We start from the raw sequence: 12,066 nt of genomic DNA on the forward strand, positions 1-12,066 counted from the left end.
TCTGTGACAGAAACTAGACAACACTGACTTCATAATTCAGAACTAGATCAGGGAACACAATGGTCTGCCATGAACTCTAAAGGAAGCATTTCCGACCCTTGTTCATCCATCCATCAAATACTAACCAAAAGTAAAAAACATTAAATAAAATAATCTTCTTGTGAACTTAGTGTCACTCTCCAAAAATATATATAAAAACCTGTTCTCAGTCTCTTAAACTAATTCTTTCTCATATTAAGATAACTTCCTCAATGACAGAATACTTTGGGTGGTTCTCCAGTGGGGCTGAGAGAACTGAACTGACAGATCCACACATACTCTTGCTTGGTTCCTCGTTTAGAGTAGTAGGATAAGGTGAACATAAATTCCACAGCTCAAGCATATGGTCTTAGGCTAACTTATCTCTACAGTTTAAAATAACCATAAACTGACTACAGAAGCAGCACTCCTTGAAAAAACTTGATGAGGCACAAACTGTCTAAAGCTTGCAAAAGTACAGTAGTTGTTTTTTTTTTTTAATGTGAAGAATATATTCATGTGTGCAATTTTATAAATAACACTGCTAATATGTTGGGATGGTCACTTATATTTACCCCTGAGTGCAAAGTGGAATAAAAAATATTTATTATAAAATACAACTTATTTTGCAAAATGTATTGATGATTTTGGTTTTTTCTCCATTGTTTAGTAGAGAAACATTTTCTTCAGAAATTAGAGGGATGATGGTGAATAGGTCAGTGAGATGATAAAAGTGCCCCTCCTTGGACCAATTCTAACATGAGCTGTGGAGATGCATGGACAGAGGAACTAGCATACTGAGCCAACCATTTATCTTCTTAACTCTCACAAAGACCCCAGGAGGGGTGATTATGTAAGAGGACAGGGCATTCTTTATGAGATCGTCAATAAAGTTAGAGATATACCCCTCAAACATCCTTATTTCTTCAAAAATTCCAGTAGACTTAGAATCAATTTCTTAAAACTCATTGCAAAACATATTGTCCATGTGTTCCAAGACTTGCCACCTGATGTTCAATGTAGGAGTTTATTTTCTTTTCCCAACATGTGTATCTTCCAATACTTAAGGGTATCATCACAAGTTTAAGTGTCTTCACCCTAATTCATATGCTTCATGAATTCATAAACTTGGATCAGATGTGTTTTCTTAGGTTTCATCTTTTTAGATCACAGAATATTTGACCTTTCAAGCCCTTCAATTGATTAATTATTTTAATTACCTTTACCTCCTTTTCAACTCTGTCCTGTCTTTCCTGAAATATAATAATGGGAACTGCTAAATAGAAGTGGTATGGATCCACCATAGCTGCACAAAAAGACAGGATAGTTTCTGTTTTGGGTTCAAAACCCTTTCAATGGCACTCATAATCTTGGTGCTCCGGATGAATTAAGTTATCCAGAAGAAAGAAAAAATTAATTTCAGGAAGAATCCTCACATGTACCTTTACAATAAATTCTTATACTTAGAGCCAAAAAGTTACCACTATCATGTGATTGCAATTCCTTCTAAACTCTGACCAATTCAATCACAGGCACAAATTACCTTCAAACAGCACAATAGAATCTTCTCAACAGAATCATTTGAAATATGAGCTACTAGCAAAATTTCCACAAAGATCACAAAAAGTAGCTAGTTTAAATGCCATTTTTCAAATACAGGAATATTTTTAATACAAATATATTTAGGGTCAGAAGCAATAAAAAAGTTTAACAAAAGGATATACTAAAACCCCAAAACAAGTACATCCTAAAATGTGAGTACACCACGTTCACTTCCAAAATGACTTTCATTCAAAGAATAAAAAACAGAGACTCTGTTAGAAGTAAAAAGGTAACATAATGGGCCAAAGACTGACATACAGAGTAAAAAAATTAGCAGGATGAAGATGTCTTAGATGAGCTCATTACAAAAATTACGTGACAGAAAATTTAATCCTGTCAGAACACCAGACTGTAAGTTTACTTTTTTATGATAGTATATACAATATACACCTATCAGAATAATCTGTTCAGCAAATACCTTATCTTCCTCTGCAGCCAAAATTTTGTTTAGATTTCCAAATTACTATTAAATGATCTGTGTATATGTTTGCATCTGTGCACATATCTCTCTTGGTACGTTGTGCACATCAGACATCCCAGAATACACTTTCAAAAGCTCCAAATAATTATAATTGAATGGTAATTTGATTGCTATTTCAGGTACTTATCTACATTGGTAATTTAATAGGTCATAACTTAATAGGAAGGACACCCAGAAATCCTGATGGTCCAAATGTATATGTTTATAATCATAAGTGCTAAAAATGAACATCATACCTGATAGAGCATGATAGGTTCTATGCTGTATCCTAAAGTATCAGCAAAGTTCTTCGCGATGACTGTTTTTCCACAACCCTACAAATGGAAAAACAATCATCAAGGGATAAGTCAAAATAACCAAAAGGCAGGAAAAAAAAGAAGTTTACAGTGATGCCACCATTCTTACTTTTCCTCCAATTAAGCATATGTCCTTAACCATGTGAGACTGCATCATTTCAGCAAGTAGTTGCTTATGGCTTAAAGTCTGTATGAAATGGTCTGGTGCACAAGGTTTACTTAATGGTCTGGTCCCAGCTGGCACCTATAATTAAACAGAGGTAAATATAATAATATGCATACATTTTTCTCAAAATATTAGTAACTCAGAGCACACAAGTGCCATTTAAAAGTCCCCACTAATTCCCTGCTCAATTCAATTCTACATTGTTACTGATATTTCAATAGAGCAGCAACTCTTTATTCATTCACAGGTCTAATGCTTGTTATCATCAAATTTCCAAATCAACCATTCCTCTAAAATTAAATCTCCATGCTGCCAGACATTTTCACTAAAATCATGTCATTTTCATACCACTTATAACTTGTAGTAACAATGTTACTACTGGGGAATTAAGGGTTTTTTCCAAATGCAGTTATAAGTACAGCATTTAAAGTCAGACAACAGAGACTCTCTAAAATCACCAGTGACTTCCTGATTTCTAAAATCCATGTCCTCCCATTCTTCACATCTACTTGTTTGATTCCTGTCCCCTCCTTCGTAGTTTCCTGGAGGTCATATCAGGGAAGGATTACCATGCTATGCTGAAAATGCTGGACTTGATCATGTTGTATATAATATGATCCTTAAAGAATTGTAGATTTGCAAGGGACACTACCGTATTTGCATTTAAGAAAGACCATCCTTGTGGTTACACGGAAGGCTAAATGGAAGGGACAGAAGGCAACGAAGTTAGAAAGCCATTACCAGAGGGAAGCAAACAATAAAGGCTTGCTCATTACTTATGCTTTGAACAGATGGTTTAAACCGCCTGAAATTTCCTATCACTTTTCCACTTCTTGGCCACTGGAAAACTCCTATATTATTCTTCAAGACTTAGCTCAAGCCCACCTCTGCACTAAAATTTTCCCTGACTTCTTGTCCTGATTCTGGTATTTATTCCTTCTCTGTATCCACATACCCATTCTAAAATAGTCCTTACCCAGCTAGCTCTCCTAGACGATCAGTTCTGTGAGGTCATTTATCTTAAGGGGGCGAAGAGTGTAGTGGAAAGTGACCCTGTCTGGAAATCCTAACTCTGTTATTTCCTAACTTCTGACCTTGGGTGGATCAATTAACCTCTTTGTATCTCAGTATTCTACTCTGTAAAATGGGGATAAAACTTACCACCAGAGTTACTGGGAGATTTAAATGGCAAAACATGTACAATGAGATTAAATACAGTAACTAGCACATAGTAAGCACCTACTAAATCTTAGTTTCTTTCTTATTTGAAAATATTCATATGAGAACGAGAGAATCAGGGACAACCTATGCATCTATACAGAGCCTGGCACATTTTCATTGTATATTTGAATGAATGATAAACACAGTAACATGCATAAATATTAATAACATAATGCTAAAATGAACAAAAACATCTATCATGAATGTTCGCTTTGTCACAACAAAAGAAGGCAAGCGCTTACTCTTTCCTATGTTCATTTACAATTGACTTAAGTCAGTGTTTTCCAAGCTATGTTTCGCAAAGAACTAATTTCCCATGACTCCTTGGAGTTCACCTTAGGACCCTCAAAGAAAGTGTTAGGAGAAAGGAAGGGGGAGCAAGCAGATGGGGCTCCACAATCAGTTATCACTCCCCTCTCTAAACTATGATCAACCAAAACAGTTCTTCTTTTAACCTTTTCATATAGTTGAGAGACGTTTTATTTGAAAAGAGAGTTCTCTAGCAGCTAAAATATGCTGGAAATCACTGACTATATCTTACCAAGGACCCATAGTAAAAAAGGTTCTCAACCAGCACATGACTCAATTTTTCCAGAGGCTGAATTTGGCTTTTTTTTTTTTCCCCCTTTTTACTTCTAATTCTTTTAAACCTACAGGCCAGTTACAAAAGCAATATAAACCTCTAAAAGAGATTTCCAGCTTACCTCTATCCCCCCAGATACCCAGATACACAAATGTTAACATTTTGCCACATTTGCCATATCATTCATCTATTTCCATCAGCCTATCATTCCATCTATCTATTCATCTATCAGTCCATTCTGTGAACATTTGAGTATAAGTTATATGCACAATGCTCCTGAACACTTAATACCTCCATACACATTTCCTAAGAACAAGGATATTCACTTATGCATTCACCTTAAGTACAGTTATCAAGTCCAAAAAATTTAACATTGCTACAAAGCTTATAGTCCATGTTCTAATTTTTTCATGTCTCCAATAATGTCCCCTCGAGCCTTCTCTCCTTCCTAGTTAGATTCCATCCAAGATCACTAATTGCCTTTAATTGTCATTATCTCTTTAGTTGTTCTATTTTTTTTTAATTTTGGGAATATACATACAACATAAACTTTCCCACCTCAATCACTCCTAAGCACACCATTCAGTGGAATTAATCACATTCACTATGTTGTGATACCCTCACCATCTTCCATTACTAAAAATTACTTATCTCCCCAAACTCTACACCCATTGTGGATTAACTCTCACCCATTCCCTCTGTCCTCCACTCTTGGCAACCTGTACTCTAATTTCTATCTCTCTGAGCTTGCATATGATTTGATATTTTCTTTGTAGTTACCATAGGGCCTAAATTTAACATACTAAATCTGCAACAATCTCATACTCTTTGATACCAACTCAACTTCAATAATATATACAAACTATGTTGCTATATCCCTCATACTAAATCTGCAACAATCTCATAAGTTTTGATACCAACTCAACTTCAATAGTATACACAAACTATGTTCCTATATCCCTCCATCCCCCACCTTTATGTAGTCCTTGTCACAAAATATATGTTTATAAATTATGAGTCCAAAACTACATTTTATGTGCCTTTTAGATCCTATAGGAACTAAAAAGTGGAGTTACAAACCAAAATTATGACAGTATTGGCAGTTAAATTTACCCCTGTTGTTACCCTTACCAGAGATCTTTATTTCTTCATGCAGCTTCATTCTATTGTCTGTTGTCCTTTCCTTTCAACCTGCAGAACTCTCCTTAGCATCACTTGTAGGATTGGTCTAGTGATGACAAACTCCCTCAGCTTTTGTTTATATGAGAATGTCTTAATATCACCCTCATTTTTTGAAAGACAATTTTGCTGGATGTAGAATTCTTGGTTGGCAGTTTTTGCTTTCAGCACTTTAAATGCATCCTCCCTCTGCCTTCTTGCCTATCTGGTTTCCAGTGAAAAACTGGCGCTTAATCTTATTGAGGCTCCTTTGTGTGTGAGATGTTCCTTCTCTCTTGCCATTTTCAGAATTCTCCCTGTGTGTTTGACACTTGACGGTTTGATTATAATATGCCACATGGATCTAAGTGGATTTATCCTGTTTGGAGTTCACTGGGCATCTTGGATGTGTATATTCATGCCTTTCATTAAATTTGGGATGTTTTCAACCATTATTTCTTTAACATTCTCTCTGCTCCTTTCTCTCCACTTTTTCGTTCTGGGACTCCAAATATAAGAAATGCATATATTAGTACTCTTGATGGTGTCCCACAGGTTCCTCAGGCTCTCTTCACTTTTCTCCATTCTTTTATCTTGCTACTTCTCAGACTGGATGATCTCCATTGCCTTATCTTAAAGTTCAATGATTCTTTCCATTGCCAACTCCAATCTGCTGTTGAACCCTTCCAGGGAAATTTTAATTTCACTCTGTTTGGTTCATTTTTCATAATTTCCATCTCTTTTTTGTTGATATTTTCTTTGTGTTCATCTATTGTTTTCCTGATTTCCTTTAGTTTTTGACTATGTTTTCCTTTAGCTCTTTGAGCATATTTAGGGCCATTTAAAAAAAAAATCTTTGTCTTGTATGTCCCAGGTCTGGTCCTCCTCATTGATGGTTTCTGGATGCTTTAATTTTCTCCTTTGCCTGGGCCATCACTTTCTGTTTCTTTGTATGTTTTATAATCTTGTGTTGAAACCTAGACATTTGATTTTTTAATGTTGTCACTGGAATTGAGACTCTGAGGCATCTGTTCCTTCGGCTAGTGTCCAGATAGTGTAATGACAGAGCTTTTCGTGAATACCAGGAACTAAACAAACAATAAAAAGAAAATACCTTTCCCAGTCTTTGTAGATTGACGTGTGTAAGTGTTCTCCTTCAGGGCTTATCCATAGAATGCGTTTAGGGACTATCTTGAGGCCAAAGTGTAGCAGCTGTCCTGACCCTTTCTGCACACACAGCTTGCCATGGGTATACACATGTGACCCTGGGAGTTCCTCCTTTTATACGGATACAAATGGCCCCTCTTCCCTAGGAAGCAATTTCCTCAAGTTTCCCAGGGCACTGCACTGTATATCCTACAGCCAGCAATCCCTTGCCTCAGGGAGCCACTTTACTACTCTCCCACAAAGTTCTGTAGGAGAACTCGATGAGCTACCTTCTGTAAGGAGGGCTAGTTCTGGGACAGCAAGTCCCTCAGATCACCACCAGGCAGAATGAGCCAAGCATACATGCCCCCAGTGTTGCACGAGGGTTACTCTACTCTTTCCAGAACTGGGACCAGGGATCTGTGCACTGGGAGCACAGGCTACCTCTGAGCCAAGTCACTGAGGGGTGGGGAATGCGAAAGCTAGGGCACCACAAGATCCTACCACTTTTAAGTAGCCTTTTTCTTGATTCCATGCTTGCCCTGTTGCTGCCGTCCTTTAACTAATTTCTGGAGCTTTCAGAAAATGTTTCTGCAAGTTCTTGCTGGTTGTTCAAAGCTTCTTGGAGGAATGGAGCCCTGAAGAGTCTCACTCTGTCATCTTGTTCAGGTTGGGGCCTCAGCTTTGGCTTTTTGATGAAAAGACACCTCTATGCTTCTCCTGAACTTTCCAGTCTAAAAGCACACATGACTCTGGATACATAGATATTTGGATAATTATGTATAGATATATAGACATGGAGCTACAGCATGAAAGAAGACTAATAATGTGATCATACACAAAATTTAGGTCATAAAAATGAGGATAAAAAGGTACATCTTAGAAAGTATGAACCTGTAATTCATTACCTTAATGGTCACTTCTTTTTCTGCAATCTGGATAGTTACAGAAGCTTGGGAGACATGGTTTTCAGTCATCCTCTCCACTCTTAAAATCTCTTTAGGAAGTATAGAGCTTCTTGAATCCTGGAGTTCAAAGCGCTGTAAAATTGTAAGAAAATCTTGTAACTTATTTTTCTTTTTAGTACTAATAATGGGTATCTGGAGAAAGAAGGTTACACCTTAATTAGAATTGAAACAAATTCTATATTATAAAATTAGAGGTAAAAAATTAAGATTTTTTTTTCTGTTTCTACTAATACCATTCTATTTAAACCAACTACTAAAGATGATATGAAAATAATCCCTAAAATTTACTAAATGACAATGAAATGGAATCACTGAATTCCTGACCTGGTAGATGTTTGCAGCCTACATTTCTTGATAACCAACGGTTCCAGTTTGGGATGGTAAGACTTTTGAAAACATGCTCAAGTAAAACAAAGCCTATGTCAGTTGACTTCTTAAAACCAACTGAGGCTCCTTAGAAAACTAGATATAGAGTTACCCTTCAATCCAGCAATTGCACTTCTCAGTATATACCCGGAAGATCTGAAAGCAGTGACATGAACAGATATCTGCAGGCCAATGTTCACAGCAGCATTATTCACAATTGCCAGGAGATGGAAACAATCCAAATGTCCTTCAACAGATGAGTGGATAAATAAAATGTGGTATATACACACAATGGAATACTACACAGCAGTAAGAAGGAATGATGTCATGAAACATATGACAACATGGATGAACCTTAAAGACACAATGCTGAGCGAAATAAGCCAGGCACAAAAAGAGAAATATTATATGCCTCCACTAATGTGAACATTGAAACATTTAAAATAAACGGTTTATAATGTAGAATGTAGGGGAACTAGCAATATAGGGCAATTAATGAAGGGGGAACCATAACCCAATAAGAACAGATAAGCTATAGTGGGTAAATTTAACGTTCTGGGAATGCCCAGGAATGACAATGGTTTGTTAATTTCTGGTGGGTATGGTAGGAACAAGTTCACAGAAATGTTGCTATATTAGGTTCTTTTCTTGGGGTGGAGCAGAAACATGTTGGAAATAAAGTAGTTATTTTAGGTTTAAAAAAAAAAAAACAACTGAGGTTCATATGTTACTTAAAATTCAAGAAAACAGTACTGTCTGGACACCATTCTGCTGTTTACCTGTGTGGTTAGCTTAAATGACTAAAATAAATTCTATCAATCAATCCTCCTCAGTATCTGGCACAGTGCCTTCTACAGTATAGGATTCTCAATATTTGTCACACTGGATTTAAAAGACCAATACCATTGATTTTTTTCCTCGATGTGAGTAAATTATAAATGTTCTAACAGTGACTACACCCCTCATAACAGCTAGTCATACAAAAAAAGTGCACATTTATAAGCATGTGAAAAATGGGAATATTCACTGAAAATTAATTAAATTCTATGCCCTACCATTAACAGTACGTGCAATTCAAAAAGCTGAATTCATTTTTAGTATTAAATAGGCAGAAATGCTCTTCCTCCCCAAAATCCCACAGTAGTCTTCAAATATTATCTCGATATTAAAAGAGTTGAAACTCAGTGAAAGATCAAATCATTACTTCTTCAACAGAATTGATAAAATTCCAAAAAACAGATTTCTAACAAGAAATTGATCTTTGAGCTCAACATTCTAAAACATAACAGCCCAGTTCATGTCTTCATTTTGGTGTCAGAAGTACTCAAGACAAATCACTTACTCCTTTCTTCAAAACTAAGAAAAATTGTCTGTTGTGACACCATAAAAAGCACATTCTTTAAACTTTATACAATTTATGTATGTAAATCTCCATGGAATAACACAGTTTGGTAGGAATTGCTCCATGTTGTAGACAAGTAACAATTATTGACACCTCAATTTCATGTAAAAGAATGGCAAACTAAACTTAAGGTAGGTTCACCAGGAAAGAAGTAAGGGCTCAGCCATGTAATTAGAGCCATTAAATTCCAGCAAAGTAAATATATGAGCAATAGTAACATTAGTCTAACTTGATGGAGGATTGGTGTCAGAGCACTCATATTTCAGAACTGAACACTAGTGCCCTGAACAACTTGCCATACTAGTTATGCCCATTTAAGCAATTCAAGCTAAAAATAGTGGGCTCGAATATGTTAAGATAGTTAAACAACTCAAGTTGCATGGTGAATTATCATTTGATGACATAGGAAATTTAGAGTTCTGATAAGCATAAAGGCAATTCAGGAGTAAAATAGACATATAGTTCTTTCAAGTCACATGCAAGCAAGAAGTTGAAAATCAGAGTTTACTTACTTTACCATTTTATATTAATGTTTCCTACGAATCCTTGAATTTCAATTAAATATACAGTACTTAACATTTTATTTTGATATACTTTCTCTAGGATTACATTATTTTAAGTTTAAATGATCATTAAAAGGAAATGTAAATCACATGGTTGTTGGTCTCTAAGGTCACCATACGCACCTTCACCATTCTCAATCCTGCCCCACCAAACTACCCATTTTTTAATACCTTTTTTCTAGGTTGTTGAGCATTTAAAGAGAAATTCCCCACACTATTTTCACTGGCTACTGAACAAATATGCAGCTCCAGTCTCGGGGCTCTTTTTCCAAAGCCCCTCAGCAGTTAATACAAACCATTACTTCTCTCCTTAGAAATCAGAGTCCATACACTACTCTCAGCAGACAATCGACCTGCCTCCTCTATCCAGAACAGGGAACAGGAAGGAAAAAAAAAAGGCGGTGGGGAGATTTTAGATTGTATATGTTACCACACACACACACACACACGCACAAACCCATATCACAATGTAAACAGTGTGTTAAAATTAATAGCATAATTAGAAAAATATTGTTTCATGAACAGTACTACACTAATGCAAAATATTAATAATAGGGAAAGCTGTGTGTGTGTGAAAGGGGGGTATGTGGGAATTTTGTACTTCCTGCATGATGTTTCTGTAAAGCCACAACTGTCCTAGTAAAAAAGCAAAAATAAACAAATAAATAAATAATAAATTCCTATACAAAGGAAAAAAAAGTATCTATTTGGTTCACTCAATCACCAGAACTTAGAATTACAAACGGGACACAGTCAATGTTCAATAAAAATTTGTTAAATGAACAAATAAAATTTCCTTCATTTTCAAAATCATCTATATATTTTCATCATTCCTTACCTCTTTTCCTATTCACTTCCACTTTAAATATAAGTGGACAGAAGGCCATTAGTGGCCATCACCATTTCAGTTTAGGGCAATCATTCCAGGTGCTGGGTAGAAAGTATGTTCTTCCATCAAGCCAAACCAGGGTACAGGGGTGCTCTGGAAATGTCCTTTCCCACCCTATCCCCCACTCCCAGGCCATATTCCCATACTTCTTTTCCATGTACTCCATAGATTTAGTCCCTTCTGCCTATAAAGATGTCTACCTCCCTCATTCCATGAAACAAGCAAGCAAACGAAAAAGGCATTTTTTGATCCTACATTGTACTCAAGTGGCCCAGCATCTGTGCTTCTGCTTATCATCAAACTTATTTTACAAATGGTATATCACCACTGCTTTAGCTTCCTCATTTCCTATTCAACCCATTGGTTTTTGGATTACATTCTTACAACTCTACTAGTGCTGTCCTTGGTAAATTCATAATAATATCCTATTTGCCAAATTAAGTAAACTAGTTTTCCTCTGTTTCACTGTCCCCTCCTTCTCTATCTCTTTTGCAGGTTCTTCCTCATCTTCCTGACCAGGACACACGAGGTCCTCTAGGAGTGGACCATCCCCATTTTATATCTGCTTCACTATTTTGCCCTTTTTTTTTTTTTCATTAGAGCAGTTGATTTACAGAAAAATCATGCAGAAAATACATTCCCATATACCAACCCCACCCCCATACACACAGTTTTCCCTGTTATTAACAGTTTGTATTAGTGTGGTACCATTGTAACAATTGATGAAACAATATTATTATAATTATACTGTTAACTATAGACCACAGCCTACATTAGGGTTCACTCTTTCTGTTGTACACTTCTATGGGTTGTTGTTTCTTTTTAACACATATACAACCCAAGATTTCCCATTTTATCCACTTTCAAATATCTTAGTGGTATTAATTACATTCACAATATTGCACCGTATCTCCATCACCAAAACTTTTCCATCATCCCAAAAACAATCTCCATACCAGTTAAGCATTAACCGCCCATTCTTAACCCCCACCCAGCCCCTGGTAACCTATATTATAACTTATTACTCAAGGACTTTGCTTATTCTAATTATTTTATATAAATGAGATCATACACTATTAGCCCTAAGGTGTCTGGCTTATTTCACGCAACATTATGTCTTCAAGGCTCTTCCATGTTGTCACATGTATCAGAACATCATTCCCTTTCATGACTGAACACTATTCCACTGTATATACATACCACATTT

The 12,066-nt window shown here is 36.1% G+C and overlaps 1 protein-coding gene across 4 annotated transcripts in view; it reads right to left on the reverse strand.

The window, feature by feature from the left end:
• VWA8 (von Willebrand factor A domain containing 8) overlaps positions 1 to 12,066 on the reverse strand; it is a 445,644-nt gene that overhangs the window by 335,818 nt on the left and 97,760 nt on the right. For all 4 annotated transcript variants that reach the window (XR_005211207.1, XR_005211206.1, XM_037800501.1 and 1 more), the window contains exons 10-12: positions 7,580 to 7,711; positions 2,507 to 2,641; positions 2,338 to 2,415 (exon numbers count right to left, since the gene is read on the reverse strand). Coding sequence is in view for 2 of the 4 variants with exons in the window: in XM_037800501.1 (XP_037656429.1) it covers positions 2,338 to 2,415; positions 2,507 to 2,641; positions 7,580 to 7,711 (345 nt within the window). In the remaining 2 variants the exon portion in view is untranslated. The remainder of the gene's footprint in view (positions 1 to 2,337; positions 2,416 to 2,506; positions 2,642 to 7,579; positions 7,712 to 12,066) is intronic.

This window comes from Choloepus didactylus, chromosome 12, assembly GCF_015220235.1.
Source record: "Choloepus didactylus isolate mChoDid1 chromosome 12, mChoDid1.pri, whole genome shotgun sequence".
Classification (NCBI taxonomy): Eukaryota; Metazoa; Chordata; class Mammalia; order Pilosa; family Megalonychidae; genus Choloepus; species Choloepus didactylus.